Below are 23,989 nucleotides of genomic sequence, written 5' to 3' on the forward strand. Positions count from 1 at the left end.
GATCAGAAGAGATCTTCCAAGCATCCAGATCCTGGGTTAGGACACGTGCAGTACAGAGCACAGGATGACAGTAAGGTAAGGCTTACTGTTAGACATATGTGAATCCTAAACAGAGCCTAAGCAATAAATCATCTTGCTCTAGTAAGGAAATTGGCACAGTGTCACAATGCAATAACATTATTATATAGTAATGGTATCATATTCTATATATATTCACTATTATTATCCTATGCAAACGAGTGAAATAGGGCATTATAAACTTGAAAGCTGTTGAACCTCAGAGAATAAATGACATTTACTAAAGTACAGGTATCTACCTTTGCACTCTGATTCCATTTTGCTAACAGGCACGACGCACCCTGCACTGCTGGAGCAAGGGGAGGGTGATGGGGGCACCATGCACTGCTGAGCCCTGCAGTGCAAAGAGCAAAGCAGAGCATTGTGCAGAGCTGTCCGAGGGACAGAGCAAAGAGGTGGGCTGCAGTTCTTGGCGTAGAGCTGCCGGGAGCACATCTGGAGGCAACGATCTGAAGTTACTATTTATGGGCTTTGCTCCTGGGGGACCTGCAAGCTCAGCCCATGCAAAACTTCCCAACAGAAAAATAGTATACACACGCCAGTCTAATAATTGCTTGACAGCATGCGCTTCTATGATAGAGGCAAAGCAGCTTTTTCTTTCAGAGTGTGATAAAAGCTACAGCATCCTCCATGAGCCAGGGAAAGAGCTCGCACACACACAACTGCTGTGCAGCAGCTGTACCCACAGCAGGTTTTCCATGCGTGAGTTGTTACCCTGTCAGAGAGAGTCAAACTCTCGCACGCTTCCTAGGATAAAGCTTGCACCCGTGCAATGCCCAGATGGCAGCTCCTGTGTAAGCTTGGCTTCCTCCCCACCTGGGGATGGACAGACCTGGGAGCACAGAAACTATCTCTAAGTGTTTGACCTCACATCAGAAGTGAAAACAAGCACCCAAATCCCTGCCTTATTAAGATGTGTGATCTGTAAAGTAAGGGACTGCTTGTGTTTTGTATGCCAACGTGTACAAAAACAACTAGTGCAGAGCTAAAGGGGGATGCCTTTGAGGTGCAAAGTTTGGATTCAGTTTTGAAAGAGAAAGCCTTTCAAAAGGAGAGATTGAAAGAAAACTTAGGAAACTGACTGAAAGCATTCATTATGTCTTCCATTGGCACTGCTCAACAAAGAATTTCAAAGCTTGTGACATGCACTAGGGATATGGGTAAAATTAGCTTAGCCCATAGGAATTATCCTATGCTAGCACCTACCTGAGATACACACATACCTACTTGGATACACACAAGCCTGAGAAAAGCGTGCTTCAGTTGCAGAGCACATATACACTGGCAGAGCATGGGGAGAAGTGCTATGTGAGCAGATGCAGCACATATAAAGCTTAAAAGGGTGCCACCTCTGAGCTTCCATAGCTACGTCCCCTTAAGGTGCAGCTATGTAGAACAGACTTAGCCAGTATAATCATATCAGCCAGAGTTAGGAAATAGCAGACATGCCACCAATAAGCTTGGAACAGAGTTCAGTCATTGAATTGCACCAGCACGCTTGCCAACTAATTTAGCTTTGCATTAGGTTTGATGGATAGTGAGGAGTATCCGTTGTTGCACAAAAAGGGAGACAGGGATATAGGAAAAAGCAAGAGCCTTCCTGGCTGCCAGAAGGAAAAAGTAAAGAGCAACAAAAATAGATCAAAGAATCATCATTAAAAGTTTCCTGTTGCTTCTCTCATTCACAAATAAAAGAATTCTAAGAGTAATGATTATCAGAAAGGATACATATACAACACTTGATCACTTGCAGAGCATGACAGAGGTGGTATTCATTGTTATTTATGTGTCCAGCCCACTCATTTAACCCACAATCAATATGGGGGATAAAATTAATTCAAGAAAACTTGCAGTACTGTTCAGGATATAACGCTGGTATCAAAAGTAGTGCTAATGACAGCAACTTTGAAAGACAACAAACACTGAGTAAAATACCTATGATGTGCTAATGAACTGAGCTAATTATAAATCCCTGTTCAATATACGTGTGAGAGGAGGATATTAATAGGTACTTTTCGTCAGGGCATCTGAGAAAGCAAAAGATTATCTTGTAATTAAGACTGAAGCATAAATGACTGAATATTTATATTACAATCTTTCTGTCTCATTTTTCCTGTACAACTTCTGGCAAGAAAAAATCCTTCCATCCCAACTGTGGTGTCTGGCCAAAGGTTCTTTATCTCCTCCTAAAACCTTGAGCACACATTGCCAATATAGTATATTGAGTCCCATTCCCATGAAACAAGGAAAGCAAAGGACTGAGTCCACCTACTTGAGCTGCCTGGGCTCGCAGTCCAACCCAGGTAAGAGCAGCCTGGCTGTCTGCCTGATGTCATCACTGTCCACTGTTAAGCTGCGCCGGTGCTCGGCATAGGTGATAGCCACTCGCATCCACTCCATCAGCGGCGGCAGAAGCATGAAGGGCCTGGGCAAACAAGGAAAAAACATGCCATGGTTAACATGGGTCTGCTGTCTTCTGCTAGGACTCGGCACATTTCATCGCTTCCCCTGCCTGCTTGTGACAGGCAGACAAATAAAGCCCATCCTGCAAAGGTAGATCCGTTCTCCTGCTCGGCAAGGTGGCAGGTCAGCAGGTGAGAGACCATTTGTGCACAACTGACCATTTGAGACCGCTGCAGAACTGCTGCAGCTTTGCTCTTCTGTCATTTTCCCCAGCAAAACTTGCCATACTTTGGACTTGGGGATGAATGAGTACAATCAAAGAGATAACCAACACAGACAACTCTGAAGAAGAAAACACATATAACAAACAACAAACTGTAAGCAACTTGCAGAAAAAAAAATTTACTTGATCCTAATTTGTACAGTACCCAGAGCAGCACACAGAGAGGTTTTAGTCTGTACAAGGAATTGCAAGCCAATAAAGCAACATAAATATGGCAGTAACAACAGAGCCAAAAGCCATTTTAGGCTAGCTTATGAACAGCCTGTCCCTTACTCCTATGAATGAACACAACACTGAAATTATACAATAATATATGGGTATCATAACACTCATACACAACCTATCTCTCCTCCCAGTACACAGCCAGTGATCTGTTATTTGCTTGATTTTCCCCCAAGGATACCTGCCACCGTGACGCGAGGCTCAGAAGTGCCAGCTGTAATTGGAAACACCTCTCCCATTTCTAGTAATGAATTTACTCATGCTGAAAAACAAAACAAAACAAAACAAAAAAAAAACCCCAAACCCTTTGCATTTAAGCATTCAAAAGAAAATAACCGAGGGAATAAGGTATCAGTTTCTTTATAAAGTTAAAGGAAGAAAGATGCACACCAGAAAATATGAAGTGATATTAATGAAAGTGGCTGAACCCATGAAAGGCATTTTCAAAGCAGCACACGTATATGTGTGCGCACATCTGCCATCACAGTAAGAGCGAGCAGCGCCGATCCCATTAGAAATCATTTTATCAATAATGAGATTTGTAAGCAGAACTGCCTTTGGATGGCTTTGAACATCCTTCAGGCTGGAATAATTCTATCCCATCAAATATGTGCTAGCTCTTTCAATTTTACCAGTTACAAAGCACACTCTAATAAGTTGCCATTTTCTGCTTGCAAACAAGCCTGCTTTTTTTCCCTCTGCTCCTTTCCTTCTCCTGAGTGGCAAAGAAATATCTACAAAATCACAGGTCTGTCTAAATATCTGATCAATCCTGGACTGCCAGTGCAAGAGCGTTCTTAACGTGACTTGCTGCTTTAACCAGTATGCTTCTACATCAATCAACTACAACATTAGGGCTCCTACATCCTTCACTTTGAAAACCACGCAGTAGCTCACCAGCTGAGACACCTTCTTGAAGCTCAGCTTTAATTCCCCAGCCCATTTAAGCTTACTAACTCACTCCAGATCCGTGGGATGATCGCTGCAGCCAATCTGCAGCACAGCCAAGCTCAGAGTTGACTGACTGCCCTGAGGCAAGAGCAGCAATCCAGACAACTCGTGTTTGGGAGATGTATTCAGCAGTTGGCTCCAGAGAACTTCTTTCTGGCCTACAACAGAGCCAGCATTTACACCTTTCAGCTTCAGGCATCGAAGGGAGGAGCCTAAATTCAGTATCCAGACTCGTTCTTTGTTTAGCAGAGCCCCTGGCCTCCTCCCAAAATGGTGAACACAGAAAGATGTGCTTAAAAGCGCTAGAATGAAGAACTCAAGAGTGATTAATTAAACACCCATCTTACAAGTAACCTTTTGTGGCCAAGCACAATTTTGGTATTTAGGCCACATTGCAGCATCCCTGAAGCTTTCACATTGGGATCATCACTGGACAGAGAACTGTGCCAGTCCAGCAGAGACCAGATCGTCTTCCCAGGTAGTGAGCCAGAACTGGGTTACTGTCATGCTGCTGCAATAGCTGTGCTCAGCCAGCAGAAAATACCATTGAGTCTGCACCAGAAATAACACAGACTAGGAATAAATTTCCATTCTCTAAAAACTGGCATGTGCCAGGATCCTAAATGGATTGCATGCACAAGCAGATCTTGAACAAGAAAAGCTTGGCTGGGGAGGAAAGGGAAGGAAGAGGTGTTTGCTTGTTTGTTTTAAATCACAATAGATTTTTCCAAAGGCTTTAAAACTCATCTCAGTACACTACTTAGTTACCCTGCGTCAAAGGAGAGCAGTCTTCAGATTGCATTAAGTGTCAGGAAGGATGACTTTCTCTTGCTGCTGTCCTAAACTGTCCCACTCCCACCACTCACATTACTGTGCAAGCAAATAAATCATTATTCTATCAGCAGTGACTATGATGACCCCAATCTCTATTTTGCTGTAAAGGCTCTATTTCCTCAGAAAATTTCAAGCTTGAGGATGGAATTTCTGTTCTTTCTCTTGTTCCCCCCCTTCTATCCAACTCTTTCCTTTCTTCACAGTATGCTTGTAGGCATGCTAACAGCAGCACTTCACTCATTTTCTCCCTGACAACACATTACATAAGACACACTACTGCATGATCTAAGCAGAGAGAGATGCAGTTCAGCTGAAGTAAATGCCAACGCTGGGTTGCACTACACTAATAAATGCACTTATTCTTTTTTCTAGAAAATAAATGCAATTGTCATTCCTATGGCTCTTAACCTGAGATTCTGTCTGCCTCTAGGGAAACACCGATCATTTCACAGTCTGAAAAACACCAGAGGAGGATGGAGGAGTGAAACCTCCACGGAAAATTAACTGGGAAGATGCCGCAAGCTGAAAAACAAATTTCTATCTGTGCATTTCTGTCTGTGCCATGTTCTGGGCAGTGCATTTTCCTCATGATTTTCTGACATTTAGAAGCATTTGGCAGCTCATTAAATTCCACACATGAAGCAATCCAGCCCTGGGAAACTGTCGTATTCCCAGCAGTAGTTCACTGGGGGCACACATACTGTGTTTTCTATGAAGAATGCCACCACTGCTTTGTTCAGTTTCTTGTCATCTTGCCTTACAAGAGAGCAATTTTACATGTAAGCTGGGATAGTATACAGCAAAAAAAGTAAAATGAACACTCTTCGCTTACTACATGCCTTGTAATGAAACACAATAATGTCTGAGAACACCATGAGCTATCAATATTTTATCCATCAGTTGTTCAACATTTTCTCCACTTTGAACCAGACAGCCCCACCATTGCCAAGGGATCAGGTTGGAGAAGTGCTCTGAGAAAGAATGGAATCTATTGTTGTTGTTTTCCCCTCATTTGAACAAAAATGCATTATTCTATGTAGACATAATCAAGAAGGATGGTGGCAGCCACACTTGGCAGAGAACTTACAGCAAGTTCATTTGCTGAAAGGGGTTGTAGCTTTTCCCTGGATATGTGCTGCACTTAACTGATTACAATTGCCTAGGACACGACTGGCATGTGGGGATCATGTGTGGCAGTCTCTGAGGCTACGCTGTGAGATCACAGACTTTCAGTGTCAGGTCATTCATCACAAAGAAACTGCTCTCCAAAGTAAGCTCTTCTCAGGATTTTTTAAGAACCCTAAGGCCAAGGCATTTTTGGCAGAGGGAAGTTAATTGTATGCAGAGGAGGCAAGACCTCCACAGCAGTCAGAAGATGATGGCATTGGTATGCCATTCACCACTGAATGCTGAGAAAATGCTCACGGAGCTTCAGCTTCAGAAGTGACAAGTAAATGGTGATTTGTGTAGGAAGACAGCTAGAAGATGTACTGTTTCAACTTTACAGCAAGACAGAAAAAAGTATGGCAACAGAGTCAAAAAGAAAATAGAGCAATGAGTTAGAGAAGGAAAAGACTCTGATGCAAGACAGAGTATCCAAAACCAAATCATTTAACGTCAAAGTAGAAAACAGAGGCATACTTAAAGCTTGGATTCTCAAACACTAAACCATTCTGGAAGTTGCAGCAAAGAAAGTTCACTGGGTATGTAATTATATGTGAATAAAGTAACAAGACAAACACAAAATCTTTACTCCAAAACACAACCAGCTTAAGCCTGGAGCCATTCCTTTCAGAATCAAGATATTTTAGTGAATTTGCAAAAACCTGCTACATTTACAAAGGAAAGATAGGAACTGCCATTCTGGTTCTGATCCAGAGATCATCTCAACTAATGCCACGTCTTTCAAAGCAAACAGTCCCAGCTCTTCACAGAAATGGAAAAAAGAAATCTAATCACAGCCAACTGGCCTAAAGGGAAAGTTTTCTTCTGAATTCCCTTGAAACAATGATTGGCTCATGTCTTAGAAGATAAAGAGTTCTCAGATTTTAGTGGATCATTATCAATCTGCTAAGGTCTTGGCTTGGTTCTGCCACAACACTAGCTTCCAGAGGAGTTTAGTGAGTTTTCCTTCACTGGGACACTAACAAGATGAAAAACATCTGGATAAAATTACATTTATTCGGATCCTTTCTGCACTGAGTCTGCCTTCATAATTTCCTCTGCTGATAGAGCATAAAACGGTACAAGAGTAGTTTTAATCTAGAAATGGCAGCTCTGATCTTTACTAGCAACCACAGAAATCATTTTTTTCTGTTCTTGTCTGCAAACTTCACAGAGAAATGAGACAAGTTTTATTCTATGTTAGCTACAAATCAAAATAAAAACTAAAAAAAGCTCGCTAAAAAAAAGCATGAAGAAATCACTGGGGATTCACTAAGAATCTTAAAAAGATACTTCAGTCTATGATTTCTTTATTGTTTTAGCAACAGGGAAAAACAATTTTCAGACTGAAAGCAAATACTTCTGTTGTTCTAGAACGTGCCATGTATACTCTAGAAACACATTTATAACATCTGTGTGATGTGGCAGAATGAACTATAGGCAGATGTAAAATAATTAAAACCAACAAACTGTTTGTAGGCGATGATAAGAGTCAGATAAATACACACGATAGCTTTAAGTATAGCAACATGGCCACAGTGATGTGGTCAAGGATGTGACTTGCTTCCATCTGCCTCAAGAACACAGAGCCATTTGATCCTTGTCACTGTGAGTAACCACCTCAACAGAGGAGACATCAGGGAATGGAATACCATTGGATTTGCTCTTCACAGAATCACAGAATCACAGAATCACCCGGGTTGGAAGGGACCCCAAGGATCATGTAGTTCCAACCCCCCTGCCTAGCAGGGCCACCAACATACATATTCAGATCAGGTTGCCCAGGACCCCGTCCAACCTGGCCTTAAACACGTCCAAGGACGGGGCATCCACAACCTCCCTGGGCAGCCCGTTCCAGGGCCTAACCACTCTCCTAGTAAAGAACTTCCCCCTAACATCTAACCTAAATCTTCCCTCCTTCAACTTAAAACCATTTCCCCTAGTCCTGCTGTTGTCAGCCCTTTTGAAGAGTTTACTCCCCTCCTGGGTGTAGGTTCCCTTCAGGTATTGATAGGCTGCAATGAGGTCACCCCGCAGCCTTCTCTTCTCCAGGCTGAACAAGCCCAACTCCCTCAGCCTGTCCTCATAGGGGAGGTGCTCCAGCCCCTTGATCATCTTAGTCGCCCTCCTCTGGACCCTTTCCAAAATCTCTATGTCTTTCTTGTACTGAGGGCTCCACACCTGGACACAGTACTCCAGATGGGGCCTCACAAGAGCCGTGTAGAGAGGGACAATCACCTCCCTGTCCCTGCTGGCCACCCCTCTCCTGATGGAGCCCAGGATCCCATTTGCCTTTCGAGCTGCCAGAGCGCACTGCTGGCTCATATTCAGTCTCTCGTCCATCAGGACCCCCAGGTCCTTCTCTGCCGAGCTGCTCTCAAGGACCACTCCTCCCAGCCTGTACAGGTGCCTGGGGTTCTTCCGGCCCAAATGCAAAACCTTGCACTTTGCCGTGTTGAACCTCATCAGGTTCACCCGAGCCCAGCCCTCCAGCCTGTCGAGGTCCCTCTGAATGGCATCCCTTCCTTCCACCGTATCAACCGCACCACTCAGCTTGGTGTCGTCAGCAATCTCTTCTGCTTCTCTCTTCAGCAGCTCTTCTGCTTCTCCCTACTCTCTGACATCCTAAAGTTCTCCGTATGCTAAAAGGCACTACTGCAAACAACCAGACAGGTAAACTGAGGGGCAAATTAAAATCTGGACCTAAGTGCAGTTTTAAGCTCTAATCAATAGACAGCTGTACGCTTAACTCACTTACATGAAGATTAGATGCAACTCTGAAGACAGATTGACTGAATCTCACGCTACGCACTGAAAACAGCACTTATCAATGACGCGTGTGTGAGCTCCTAATGCCAGACATGCAGAGGTCAATTCTGTATGTCTCTGAGGGCCCTGGGTTTCAAATGCAGCTTCTCAGTAGCTGTGAGCTTCCCTAGCTCTTCATATCACACAATAGAAGCTCTGGTCAGGTCTGGACTTTATAATGAACTGCTCATTTGCATCACATCTGCTGAGCCTTTCCTGTATAAAAAAGGTGACCGTGCTGGCTTCCAAGTCCCCCCATTTTGCCACTGTAGCTGCTCTGAAGGATGCTTACTCTCCCCTGCTGCCTCTCAGGCCAGCTGTGGCCAGCAGCAAGGATGTCTCACTTTTGCGTGCCTCTCACACATCACTCTGTTGTTTGTGGCGTTACAGTTCAAGTTTCTGAAGCCCATAGAGCTTGTCCTCAGTTACACAACTGGTCTTAATCTGCCCCAACTTTTCAGTTGTCACTAAAAATTTCCACAATTTATGTGGAAAATCTTAAAAATTCCCTTTGTGGCATTGTTGCAAGCCTCGTACTTGTGTTTTTAAGTCATCAGCACTGACTGACAAAAAATGAGAAAGGAGAAAGTTAATTATTGTGGATTTTCTGGGTAATTCAGTCAAAAGGGCCCCTGAGAGTTTGCAGAATGACCAGAAGAGGCAGGCATGGTTTGTTCCAACCTGAACCAGTTTGACATTTAGGGCTCCATAACTAGGAGCCACCCCAAACGAACTGACTGAAGAGATGTTGCCATGTGCTACAAGCACAATTCCTGCTGCAAAAGAAAACACTGATCCAGTCTGGAGTAAAACATGAGTGCAAACTACAAGCATTAACTGAAAAAGCCTGTAACAACATGCTATGTGATAGGCAGAAATAAACACAGGCAGAAAGCCAGAAAAGGTTGTCTATTATTCCTGGATTAACCTTGATCTTGTGGCCAGAAAAACCAAGAGGTATTCTTATGCTTCATTCCAGGTGCTAGGCTAGCAAAATGAAAGCAAACCACAGCGCGCTACCTGCAAGAAGATTTATCTGGGGTCAGTGCGATTCTTCACTATCCACTGCTGCAACTCCTCCTCCATCACTTTTTTAGCCCATTATAGCTAACTCCTGCAAACACTAGTCGGATTGAGATAACAGGCCTGTTACTTATGACTTCCATCATGCCAACGTGCATATGTTAAAAACATATGCTGATTCTCAAGCCAAAACCAATCTGCCAGATTCAATCACAGAACTAATTTTCAGGGCCCAGTTGTAAAATCTTGAATGCAGAGCATTGCCACGCTTATGAAAATTGCCTGAAGCTCCTGAGTTGTAATTGTGAGAACAAAGAACCAGTCAGAGAAATATTTTTGTGCGGTTCTGGAAAACTCAGAACTGTTTGATTATAACTGCAAAAGTTTGCTCTGCTGAACAAAGACCATCCTGAGCAAAGCACATTTTTAACAATAAATAAGGAAACATTTCCATTTATTTTACAGCACAAGCCAAAATCTAATTAATGTTTTGTACGACAATTTTTCAAACATTAAACAATGGTAGATAGAAGCTAAACATTTGGAGACTAAAAAATGTTTCTTTCATATTTCAGAACAGCAAAAAGCTAGATGAAATTTCTATTTTCATTGCTTGACTGATATCATACTTCTGAGCCATGTCACACGACTGTGAGCATGGCCTCCTTGTAGATTAATCTCATCTGATGCCGATATCAAGGTATTCCTAATGAAAATCTAAATAATATTTTGGCTTTTTACACTCATGCAAGTTTAGCATAAAGTCATGAAAAACACCTACGTGCAGATGAAGAGAACTGATTTTGGAGCTCTCTTAGATACAAACTAAAATCAGGCATTCACTCCAGCCTGTGGTGTAATTACTTAACTTGGGTTCTGGCTCCTGTACTATAATCATGGAAGATCTCACTAAATAACCAAAATTTTAGAATCCATTTTCTTGAATAAAAGGCAATCAAGCCCACAGGGTGTAGCATTTGTGAATGAATAGGCAGTACTCATCTCTCTAAGCCAGTGCCAGGTAAGACATAACATATATCAATGAAAGATTATGACGAGGAGTTACATCACTGCTAGTTAAAATAGATGCAATTGCAGCATTTTTTAAATTATTTTGCAATAGAACACAAATTGAGCCTTACTAGCAAGCTGTTCAATGAACATATTCATTTCATGCCTTCAAAGATCTTCCATTTTGTTCCTCAAGCTGCTGCTGTACAGAAATAGAGTATATACGCTCTTAGTGAATGTCGATTTTAATTCTAGGTTTCAATACTTTAAAATATACCTGCCTGCCGACAGGATACACGTAAAGTTAAAATAAAAATCTTTTGCCAACTTGGGTATCAGTAGCCTCCTGTCATCTCTACTGAATTGTAAAAAGTGTTCCTTCCTCTTAGGAAGAGGTCCATAAATCTAATGTTCCCGTTAGAATGAAATGATGTGCTGCACACAGTAGCCACAGTTGACAAAATATCAGGAACTCTGACAAGGCTAATCTCTACTCTCAAACCCTATCAGTCCATAAAGATAACTCACTCAACTGCTTTTCCAGATTCTCCAAGACGGTTGTCCATACATGCACTGCAGAATCTAGCAGGTAACCTGCACCAGTTCTCAGAGCACATGCATTTCTACATCACAAACTGCGGGAATCTTCACAAATGACAACCTTGCAAACCAGAAAAGTGTAAAGGCACTTACCCTCAAAGTCCTGATATGATCATACGTGTAGTTGCTAGGACTGCTAGCACAAATAAGCAGCCAGAAGCATGCACTGTGGCTCAAGCAATAACGTCTAAAAAGCAACATCTTGCTACCAAAGTTTTGCATCTTGTATACTCTGAACTACAGAGTTGCATATTTTATGCTGAGTTTGCAAATGACTGAGTGCAGTGGTGCAGTACAGGATAGGAAGCAGATTAAAAAACAACTGTCATCCAACATCGGATTTATGTCAAGACTATTCTTTTTTTTATCCCATCTCTCTCTAAAAAGGGACACTTTGATAATCTTACATCAAGAGATTAGATTTATGTTCTAATGCAGGTCTGGAGAATGGAGTTTTCTTATACACAGCTAAAACTCACTCTTGCAATAGGTTTAACCTGCTTCATTTTTACCATTGCCAAGCGTACAGCTCTGTGGCTACTACAGCTAATGGCTGGTATTCCAATTTCAGAATATTTTGTTTCTAATACCAAACTGGAAGGATATTCTTTTCCTTTCAACACTGTTAAAATTCTGCTGTCAAAAAGCAGATTTAAAACTACAGAAACATCAATGAATGGCATTGCATCAATTCTAATGCCAAGTACAAAGTGCACAATTATTTTTCTTCAGCTTGTTGAAAAATGTAGTTCAAAATCTGTCTGCTCTCCATCGTTACCTGTTGCTTGAATAAGCCTTCCTTATCAACACCCAGTGCTCTGCATTTCAAATGCAAAGGAATAATAAAATGCATGTGGAAGATGAGAAACCAAAATCTTTCTTCCCAGAGCTGTTACCTGAAAGAAAACTGAAGCAGCAAAATTTTTTTAGAAATAAAGTAGTTTCCACTTGCCTTTCTTCACCTTAGTTACCTCTAAGTCCTGAGTATATGGCTGGAACTGTACATAATGAGAATGACAATGCATCACTACACCTGGGTGAATGCCTTTTCTATAGGTAGTCAAACTAAGTTAGTTTGGTCACCTATGCTTGAGCAAAGATTAAGCATAATAAGCATCTCAGCATAGAGATTTCAACAGACAAAAAGAGGTTCCAAAGCAAGTTAATTAAACTATTGCAGCATTTCTTGTATAAGGAATAATGGGATACCCAGATGGAAAGTCAGTTAAGGAACATGTGTTTCTGTGGTGTTCCAATGCATCAAAATTCTTCAGAGAGAACCTTCCCAAAAAGTTTGGCAGCCACATCAGGGAACTCAGCACAGCTACCTGGCACAGAGGTAACTCTCAATCACACAATCTGGATACTGAAAGTAATATAATTGCAACAAGATGCATTCTGAGCAGCTTGTAAAAGTCCTGTTGTAATTTCACGCTGAACTACTTACACTCCTCTCAAATAGCTCGTCTATCTTGTGAATAACTCATCCTTTTGTACTGAAAAATCTTAGCAGTTCTAAAGCACTTGTATCAGAAGACCCTATACCTTTTTGGAACTGTTTTGTCTCTGAAGGAAGCTGAAGAGGTGAAGAATGGCTAATTGAATTGCTTATAGTAGCAGAGTTTTCCAGCAAGGTTAGAAATAAATACTTACAGTCTCTGTTTCTCTGCCCTGTTCTCTAGCCTTTGAGATATACTTTCTAATTCACGCAAGAAAGAACTTTAGGTACAAAGTCTTCAGTTGAACTGAAGATCCCAGCAGTTTGACTTAAAGGACCCCTTTCAGCAGCATCACTTCAGATTTATACTGATAAGCAGAGAGAGTAAAATACAGTTCATTGTCATTACTCTCTGAGCAAACACATCAGACCAGCATGCATTGTATCAGCACGTGGTTGTTTAGCCCCAGAAGAATCCACAAATCAGAGCTGAATCTGCTTAGACATGTAACTCATTTGAATAGGATTTGTATTGCAGAGCAGACATACTTTTAAAAACACTCAGCTCAGCATTTACTGTAAGAACACTAGATGAAGACAGCACAATTTAGCATCCTAGGTGACAATCAGGTCATGGCTGTACATGCACTTGTAGGTAGGGGACCAGGAAACGCAAACTTGCAGAGTCTCCTTTAAAAGGAGACAAAGCATAGACATACAATCTAGGATTACCCCAGGGAAAGCTTAGTTTCTAATCCCCACAAGGTCAAAGAGAAAGAATGATTGTTGCTATTATCATAAATTATACCCAGAAACGTTTACTCTTCAGAAGAGCTTAGCTCTCAGGTCTCTGTAACAAAGATGTCAGGAGCAATAAGAGAGAAAACCCCAACAATCTGCCAACCGTGGCTGCTGTGCTGCAAAAACTCCTAACAGTGTCTTTATTTAGCTGATGCTTTAACAAGGGCCATGCTAACTCCTTCCTCAGGAAACAGGCAAATTCTGCACGTCTGTAATTTAGTCCAACAGGAAACAATATTAACTTCAATTGGAAACAGCAATTACTGAAAAAGAAGAAACTTGCTGGCTTTTTACCATCATGCTTTGCAATATTTTCAGAATCTTTCATCCACAGAGTAACTACTTTTTACTTACATTACTTAGGGGAGCACTGTGGTTATCTTTGAAGAACTATCTCTGGGAAAAAATGGAGACAGACTGATATTAAATAACAGCCAACAGCAAGTAGATAAATAGAGACTCAGTCAGTCCTCTACTACTTTAACAGGTAGCTGCTGTCCCAAAGCTGAAAAAATGAAGCCAGAAGACCTTTATTCACCTCTGTGTTTGTAAAATACCTTTCCCATAACGCTTGCTATAACACTTCTGTTATAACTTTTTCTGCATTACTCTTCTTTCCTTTTTTAATGCTACTTTGCTGCTTAATCTTCTGATGATGAAATAGCAAACAATAAACAATACACAACATAGAGGGTCTACAGGCACTGGGCATTTCTGTTTGTACTAGCCTGGAGAATACAGGCAACTCGTTTAACAGGCTTTTATTTTCTCCTACCTTCTTTTTGATCCAAACAGATGGAAACTTAAGCGCAGAAGCCAAGAACTTAACACTGAAATCTTCACAGCAGTTGCAGTAATTACTGTAGCTGTAGTTACAGTAATTGCAGAGTGGTAGCACACACACACATAGTGGCTATCATCTCTTTGTTACTAAAGAAATGAGCCAACAATTGGCTACATAGTTTTCAAACATTTTTACAAGGAGGGGACATTTGCCAGAAAAGGCTTGGGTCAAAGACACAATGCAAGCACTGACATCTACTCTAACAGTGTTTTTCAGAAGAAACTTTTGTAACCGCCAGAACAAAGACTGTTAAAAGTTGGTACTGTTTCTCCAGGTAGGTGGAAAGGAATAGTTACTTGCCTGCTAAGAGAACAGCCAGTTCTCCAAAACTACGTCTTCACACCTAACGACTGGGAAGTTACCAGGTGACACACACAAACTTCAAGGGACAAAAACTGCCATTCGAACCACAGAACAGCTGAGGTTGCACAGCACCCCTGGAGATGGTTTTGTTCAAACCAGGGTGAGCTAGAGCAGGTTGCTCAGGACCATGTCCAGTGGGATTCTGATTACTTCCAAGGTCAGAGACTACACAAACAACAGTGGCAACCCGTTACAGTGTTCTTATTAGGTTAAGTATAGTTCTATCGTATTGAAGTAAAATTTTCTGTAATCCAGTTTGTGCTTTTGTTCTTTCACTGTGCACCAATTAGAACGGTCTGGCTTCATCTTTGTTTCCCTCCCTACTGGGAGGGAAATATTTATAAAGACTGATAAGATCTCCCTGAGCCTTCTCTTAGCCAAAGAAACCCCAGCTCTCTCAGCCACACCTCAAATGACAGAAACTGCATTCCATTTTCATCATCTTTGTGGCTCTTTGCTGGATTCTCTCCAGTATATCCATCTCTCTTCTATACTGGGAGCCCAGAACTGTACCTGTACAGGGCTGAGCAGTGGAAGGATCTCCCTCTCCACCTGCTGTAAATTCTCTAATTCAGCCCAGGATAATATCAGCCACCTTTGCAGCAAGAGCACACTGCTGGCTTACGTTTGATATGCTGTTTGATTGAACCTCCAGCTCCTTTTCTGCAAAGCTGCTCAGCTCATCAGCCTTCAGCATGTACTGGTGCCTGGGGTTATTCCTTTCCAGACAGGGACTGAGCATTTCCATTTGCTTATCCTAATTGAGATTCCTGTTTGACCAGTTCTTCAACCTACTAAGGTCCCTCTGAACAGCAACCCAGCCATTAGATGCATCAAAGATTCTCCCATTCTCCCAGTTTCATATCACCTGCAAACCCGCTAAGGATGCACTCTGTCTTATTATCCAGGTCATTAATTAAGTTGTTAAACAGTACTGATCCCACCACTGACCCTGGGACATATCACCAGTGACCGACAGCCAGCTGGACTTTGTGATGCTCATCACAAATCTTTGAGCCCAGCAGCTCCCTTCACACTCATCTAGCCCATACCTCATCAAATTCGTCTGTAAGAGTGTTATGGGAGACGGTGTTGACAGCTTTGCTAAGTAAAAGATATACATTGCCTGCTGTTCTCTTCTCATTCACCAAGTTATCACAGAAGGTTTCCCCTCTGCAATCCTTACTGACTACTCCCACACACTCCTTTGGCATCAGCACGTTTTGAAATAGTTTCCATGATTATTTCCTCCTACCCAGGGTCTGAAATGCAGCATGGAATGACATGAAGATCTTTCCATTTTACTTTCCCTTTGTTTGCCTGGTATCTTGTAGATATGTAACTTACATTTTCCCTCTACTGCTCTATCCAACTTGTTCATTATTTCAGATCAGCAAATTGATAGGTTTGCATTTCAGTGTAAGTTATATTGATGAAGAAAATTAACTCCAGGAAGAGCTCCCAGGGATGCTAGATCTTTATGCAAGAAACTACTGTTTCCTTACCAGTACGTCATCACTGATAGTTTCATAGCACTTAGTAAGCACAGGTGCTCTGTTAAAGCTTTGCTGTGTTCTAAGAGAGAGGGACCCATTTAATCTGAAATAGACTTCTGGAAACTGTCCAGTTATACCCTGGATATTCACAGCTCCAACACTCATTCAGTTCATATACTAATATAATATTTTCGTATCACTTGCAGCTGCACAAAACAGATCAGATATTTTAATTCACATTTTAATATAAAGTAGGCACCTTGATAATTTACCAACAATTTTAAGATATGATCAGCAAATGCAGTTCACGTGACTCTCATAGTCTGCCAGTAATCCCTACTGGAGTGCTCCTTATTTACCTCCTGCATCCCTATTGTGCCAGATGAACTGAATCCTTTCAGATGATCCTTTCAGGATCAAAGGAAGAGAATTAAGAATTGCTGCAAACAAGCTCAGAGATGAGGTGGATTATTTATGACAAGAAATATAAATGCTTGGCTGGCTTGAAACCAGCACCAGCTATTGCTGTAGTACTTATACATCCACCCCTTGGGCCTCAGAGATACAGTGCCCCTCCAGTCAGAGGACCAGGCAAGTCAGATTATCTGCTTACAGGTGTTTAAATATCAAGTCACATATTCACACCTTCTAATCTTCTAGGTGATCTGTCCCCCTGCACATTCATATCTGACATCTGAGACTTCATACATTAATCTTTAACTGCTGTTCACAGAATCCAATACACATTCAGTAGTAAGGAGTCAAGAGGCCAACTTTTTGGTGCATGGCTTCAGATACAGTTATTAGAAGCAAATATTAGTTTCACTGTGCAAGTTCTTGTTCACCCATAATGCTTTCCCTGTGTGCCATGGCTGGCATGGGAAGGCAGTCCCTTTACTCTCTATCAAGTCTGTTCTGTACTGTTTGATTTGGTATTACAGTGATATTCGTCTCCTTGCAATGCTGCAAAGAATTTAAATAACCAGTGTTTGTACCACACCCCCATTTCAATTCAGAAGATCAGAAGATACAAGCTACCTTAGAAACACTCTAGTTAATGTTACAAATTGCTTACAGACAGCAGTATGGGAGAAAGGCTAGTCTACTCCAGGTGCAAACAAAGTTTAAAAAAGGAGCAGTGTTTGTTTTTACAGACAACATAAAAGACAGCAGAAGAATCTGGTAGACTGCATTGCCAGTTTCAGCAGTTACACTTGGATTAATTTGATCCTCAGGGTTTGCAATTAATTCCCATCACTACTGGCAAGGTCACCCCTCACTTCTCAATTTTATAATCTTTGAACACGAGGAAATGATCTGTAAAAAAAAAAGAAGAAAAAACCCATGATGATCCAGGATTTCACCATGAATTTCTCTTCAGTCTTTCATTCAGATGTCAGGAGCTCATATTCAGGTGTCCCATTTGCATGGGATACAACTCTCCTAAGAAGTCAGTAGTTTCAGAGTGCTTTGTGTTTCCTCTCCTCTCCTCTCCTCTCCTGCTTTTACTGCTGTAGAATGTGCTGAGATGTAACCATACAAAACGGGAAGGTGAAAATTACTCACCAAAAGCACAACAAAATGACTGACTCCTCCTGATAAAATGCTCACATTTTCAATTCTCAAAGCTGTAGAAAATGTCAAAATATATTGTGCAACTATTTAGTGTGGGCCAGAAACAGCACTACTGATGTATAATCAAGTTTAGTCAATAGATGCACACTGACTGTAGGTTATGAACCTCTGAAACATGACCATTCACTCTCTCTTCCTTGTAAATGAATATCTCAAAATCACAACTGAATCCAACACTAGCTGCTCTATGTCTCAAACAGGCAAAAATGGATGCTAGCAGCCTCTTTCTGCAGTAAAGATGAAGGAAACATTTATAAACTCTTATTCTTCTTCTAAATCTACCAAATTAAGCCCTTCATCAATAACAAGTTGGCTTTTCTGTTTGTTTTAAAGAGTAAAAACAAAATCCCATCAATTTCTTGGGCCAGGAAAAAAAAAAAATGTGACCTCTGTGTTTCTGAACAATCACAATGACAAAGTAAAGTCCAGGCAGTACTGCTGACAAGGCAGACCCACACAGTTCTGCATGGCTAACAGTTTGTAGCCATGACAGTCCCTGAGATGAGGACCCAATGGTGCACAGTGCAAAGCAGGATGCTGCCCCCAGTCTTAATGGAGGATACTGGGCTTGAAAACAACATGAAGGATCATTTATCAAAAAGCTGGATTTACAGAAGAATTGCAAAAAGTCTTTCATGTGTTTAGTTATGCAGCTGTAGAAAGAGCAGAAAGATACTAAGATCTCTCAGACAAGAGATTCCAGAATTTATTTTACTGCAGGCTTTTTCAAAAGCACAGCTCATTGAACTAGGTATATCAAGTTCTCTTCCTGATCAATCACGGTAACAATAGGATACGGCAGTAAAAGAAAGGAATTCAGACATAAATACATAAAATTTGAATTAAGAAAGGCTAGGCTGCAGATAAATCTAAAAGACAGACAATGATGTAGCCATTCCACTTAATAAAATTCCATAAACCTACACTTTAAAAGAGTAGAGGGAAAAAAGCCTCATGACAGACCACTCAGAGTCTGGAAACATCCATCTGGAGAAAAGATTTGTTCTTAACTAGCCCTGAAAGCAGTGATACTTCCCAGTGATTTCAATGATGCATTTCAAGGAATCACAGGTCTCAGCAGCAGGCTCTGCAGGTTATTCCTGATTCTCCTTCTTTTTCTGCTAGTTGGATGTTCATGCAACAGCAAGCAAGACTTTCTGGCATTAACAATTGGGTTGCTAGTATGCTCTTTAATGTGAATTGATAGCCTCTGTAAAAATTGATCCATGTGAAATCACTCTTGTCTCAAGCCATCGCAGAATTAACATTTAATGTTTCAGGCCTTTTCTAAGCAGAGGGGAGAAAGCAGCTAATTGTGAGGGAAATATCCAAGGGCTATAATTATTTCTAATGATGCACCTAAAGATCATCAAGAAAAAACATACTAAGATCAAAGCAATGTTTTTTCAAATTAAGAATTTTGTAAAAAATGATATGAAGAGACCATCTTCACCAGGTAGTCACTGAGGATTTAGAAATAGCCATAGCACGGGATGTCTTTATCAAACACTCAAGACTCTTGATAAGGAACCTAAACAAGACAACACTTGAAAAGAGTGCTCTAGAAAAGCACAGATACAAGCTACTTAGAGATGTTTTTTTTTCCCCTCAGTAAAAGTCAGTGGCATGTCTCTGAGGTATCTGAAGACAGACTGCATTTTACAAAGAGAAAAATAAAACAGGATCATATCTGATTTGATCTGTCTGATTTGAGTATGAGTGCTTGAATCTGCAAGCATAGCAGGCTTAGATACAAACTTGAACATGATCAATTTCAGGGATGCTTGGACAGGATTTTGATGTTCTATCAGGAACTCTTAATGTAGATCTATCTCTGGTTTCCATGCTAGCCAGAGTAAATTTGGACTGTATGCCACAAGACAAATATCAAATGTTTTTATTTAAATCAATAGGTCAAATACTGGAAGAATATAGCCTTTGAGTAAATAGCACTCAAAAATAGCATGAAAGAACTACAGTCATTCTCCTGGCAGCATCAGATCCCTTCCCAATAAATAATGTTTTAGAGAAGGCATTTCTGGAAATACTCCATGGAACACAAATAGTTTGCTCCGTTCCTTCTTTCTACCCTGCTAACACAACACAGGAAAGCAAGAAATAGCCTACTGCTTCTGCCTGACCCTTCCTAAAAGATATGGTATGCATGCAGTCTGTGATTGCAGTTGGCTTCCTGCAATGTCCATGACTTTTCCATCTGGGTTTCCATCAAATTGGCAAGCCTTGAATTTTATTCTTGGTGGCTGATGAATTCTACATTGGCTCTGGAATTTTGCTAGTGTTTCACTGGATTTTCTCTGACAGTCAGATGGGTACTGTCTACGTGCTGCTGCTGATGTAAATTGTTTTTTGTTCACAGACTTTTGGATTAAAATGATACACCAGTAAAGTCAGACATGTAAAACTTGGCATGCCAGAAAACCAAAGAGCACAAAAAATTCCGATCATAGAATCATGGAGTGGTTTGGGTTGGAAAGGATCTTTATGATCACCTAATTCCAACTCCTCTGCTATAGGCAGAGACACCTCCCTCTAGCCCAGGTTGCTCAACGTCCCATTCAGCCTGAATGCTCACAGGGAGTGGGCATTCACAACCTCACTGGGCAACGTGTGCCAGTGTTTCACCACCCTCACAGTAAAGAATTTCTTCTTAAGACCTAGTCTAAATCTACCCTCTTCCAGTTTAAAACCATTTTTCCTCAATCTGCCCTTATGAAAAATCCCTCCCCAGCTTTCCTGTAGGCCCCTTTCAGGTACTGGAAGGCTGCTATAAGGTCCCCCTGGAGCCTTTTCTTCTCCACGCTGAGAAGCCTCAGCTCTCTCAGCCTGTCCTCATAGCAGAAGTGCTCCAGCCCTCCAATCATCTTCACGGCCCTCCTCTGGACCTGCTTCAACTGGTGTGACTGGCTGCACGAGTACTGATAGACAAGCCTAGTATTACTTCTAGAACCTTCTACAGATCAACAATGTTGGCTATGGAAAAATGATTTATAAGACAATCAGCTACACAATAGGATGCAGGATCCAATTTTTTCTTTTTTAAATCTTTTCTTAGGTTTTGGGTTATACTAACATTCCTACTATAAATGCTGTACACGCACAATAATCTGTACTTCTGGGATCTCATATCCAAACAGAGATAGGATGAAGACAGTCAATGGCTTCTATTTCTAGCTTTAAGTCTGCTCCACTGCCCTAGCTGTCAATTAATCTTAGGTAGGCTACTCCATCCAGCTGTAAAATGAGACTAGAACACTGACCTCAATTTGTGCTCTACAGGGAGCAAATACTCCATGAGATAAGTATCAATCAGAGAGTAATCTTGTCTGGACACACTGTTAAAAGTAAGACAAAAGCTTTATATTCCACATGGGGAAAAAATGAAGAGGGAAGAAAAAACTTAGCTTACCTTTGGATGGCCCTTCTCAAGTCATAGTATCCCATAAAGAATGCCAGCAAACATGCTCTGCTGCTCTGGGACATGATCTCACACTGCAGAGTACTCCCAAGCTCAGCTAGTTTGACATAAGCAGTAAGGGAAAAGCAGAGCAGAAACAGAGCAGGGAGAGACGGAATGCCACATGGCTGGTAACTCTCCGTGGCCCAGAAGCACAATGTCTGATCTCTTATACAATATACTCTAAGACCCCTGAGAAACTAAAAATAAATAATTAAATAAATAAACAGAGCATCACCCAGCAGAGAGACGTTTTACAGCAGTAAAGACAGATGTACTCTCTAATGGTACAGACAAGTTCTTTAGCTTTCAGGCAGTTGGGACAGTGAATAAAGCATCCTGATCTCAACCTTAGGGTCTAATCTGTTGGCCAACATATTGCACAAGTAGCATATTACTTGCAAAATGCTTCCTTGGGTAGCTTCTTTGACACCAAACAGCAGATAGTTTACTGCCCACTCAGCAGATCATGTCAGTCAACCCCAGTCAGCTTGGGGTTCCACGTGGTCATAGAGTGAGCAGCTACATGAACCGAGGAAATATTTCAAAACTTTTGCTATGGATATTTAGGTGCTTTCTGTCTAATTTTGCCTATTCTTCTCCTTCCACTTTGGTGCCTTTACCTGGAGGTAAGTATGAGAACCAGACATAGTGTCAGAATCAACAAACTTACCACAGCTTCAGTCTACTGGTGTCCTAAATCATTCACATGCTGGAGGCCAAACAAGAAGGATCCTCTACCCACCAAGCTGTAGAGAGACAACTACATCTACCCCAATCCTGCTGGACTCTGTAGTTTACTGTCCTCAGTGCTTTGGCTGAGGAGGTATTCAGCATGGGTAAGAAACACATCAATTTAAGCTGAATCTGTTCAGTGGGGTGCCTTGCATACCTAACTACAAGTATGTATGTTTTCATACCTTGTACAGTTTGCTGCATGATACGTTCAGAAGCTTGGCCTGTTTTTTAAAAGCCCTGTATGGAAGTCCAGGCATGACAGCCTCCACTGGGCACAGTTTCTGAACTTGAAATCCATATTTCCTTTCATGTTGCAGGGAAGCACAGTAGAAACCTTCTAGACTTTACAGCATTATGATTTTTATAGCACTCTGCACCACAGCGTCACAGTGTGACACACAGAAGGCTCACAGACAACTGTCAAGCAAAATGGATAGTAGGCTGTCATGTCCATAGACGTATTGCAGAACTGCAGCTCCTGCTGAATCTACATGGCTCACAGACCTTTCCAAGATAAAGATGGGGTTTCACCAAGTCTGTAGCTCTAAGAGCCGTCCCTCTCTTCGCTAAACTTCAGATTAGTATTCAACAACAAGTTTTATACAGCAGGCTGCAAACTGAAGCACATGCAAATACAGAATAGGTCAGCATTAGTGGCCCCTGTTTGTGACAGAGATTTTTTTCAGTTAGAAAACAAACTAGGATTCAATGTACGTCACAAGAATATTCCAGAGAGGGAGCATAAATGCACAAAAGAGTTTGCAGAGTTTGCAGCTGATGTAGCACAGCTCAATAAAGAATAAAAGAACTGCACAGCTTTGCCAACCCACATTAGGTGAATCAGTGCTCTCATCTATTAAGCCATAAGTCAGGTATCTTACATGCAGCCTCAACTATCTTTCCTCTTAAGCTAGGAATGAGTAAACTATCTCCTGTATAAAGTGCACCAGCAATATTTTTACCACTGGCTATAATAAATGTTCACAGAGATCAATACATTAAGTCATGCACAAATATGCCCTGAAGCACGTGAAAGTTAAGGCTGAAAATTATTTTCTAACATACCAGGCAGTATTAATTTCATTTTCAAGTTTAACAAACTTCTCATAGCCAATTGTTTAACCTCAGATTCTGTTTTTTTTCCTTCCCTAATGCCAGTTTTTGCTCCCTTTTAATATATCCCCTTTAATTTCCTTTACAGCTCAGTACTGGTCAGAAAAAAATTGCAGAAGTTTCTCTGACAGCAGCTGTTACAGGATCTAGTGCAGATTTTAAAATAGAATAGAGTTGCAACTTGAATTCTAAAAGAAACTCCAGTACACCATGCAAAGAGAAATGCTTGGGAGCAATTGGAGAAAAGGCTGCACTTCTGATTGAGCTGGTTTATTACCAGTGTACAAAACAGGTAGCTGCATCATCATTATAATGAGAGTATCAAAAAAAAAAAACACAACACAAATTAGAAAGCTTAATCTACATTTCTGCTACAAGGTGCTTGACAGATTCAGCTGTACAACTGTGAAAACTAGTGGTACAACTTGACAGAATGTGGCCCCCTGAAAGCTCATTTTTTGCAGTATGCTAACATGAAATGCAAAATAAGCTGTTTAGCACTAGAGAGAGCATTTGATCAGTGAACTCCCGAAAACAGAGCTACCAAGGGGCTGTACATCGTGCAGCCAGACATCTTCCTGTATCTATTTTATTTAAATTTATTTAATTCTCCTTGGTTTTCAAACAAGTAATCAGTTCCCTCTCTCATGCTGCAGTTATGCCCACAGATCTTTTTCAGTCTGCATTCTCTTTTGGGGAATGATCAGAC

At 41.2% G+C, this 23,989-nt stretch overlaps 1 protein-coding gene across 2 annotated transcripts in view; it reads right to left on the minus strand.

Annotated features, from left to right (window-relative positions):
• Window positions 1–23,989, minus strand: part of ABTB2 (ankyrin repeat and BTB domain containing 2) — a 142,247-nt gene that overhangs the window by 23,815 nt on the left and 94,443 nt on the right. For both annotated transcript variants that reach the window (XM_048949846.1, XM_048949845.1), the window contains exon 4: window positions 2,351–2,503. In XM_048949846.1, coding sequence (XP_048805803.1) covers window positions 2,351–2,503 — 153 coding nt within the window. The remainder of the gene's footprint in view (window positions 1–2,350; window positions 2,504–23,989) is intronic.

The sequence above is a fragment of the Lagopus muta genome, chromosome 6 (genome assembly GCF_023343835.1).
Source record: "Lagopus muta isolate bLagMut1 chromosome 6, bLagMut1 primary, whole genome shotgun sequence".
NCBI classification, from domain to species: domain Eukaryota; kingdom Metazoa; phylum Chordata; class Aves; order Galliformes; family Phasianidae; genus Lagopus; species Lagopus muta.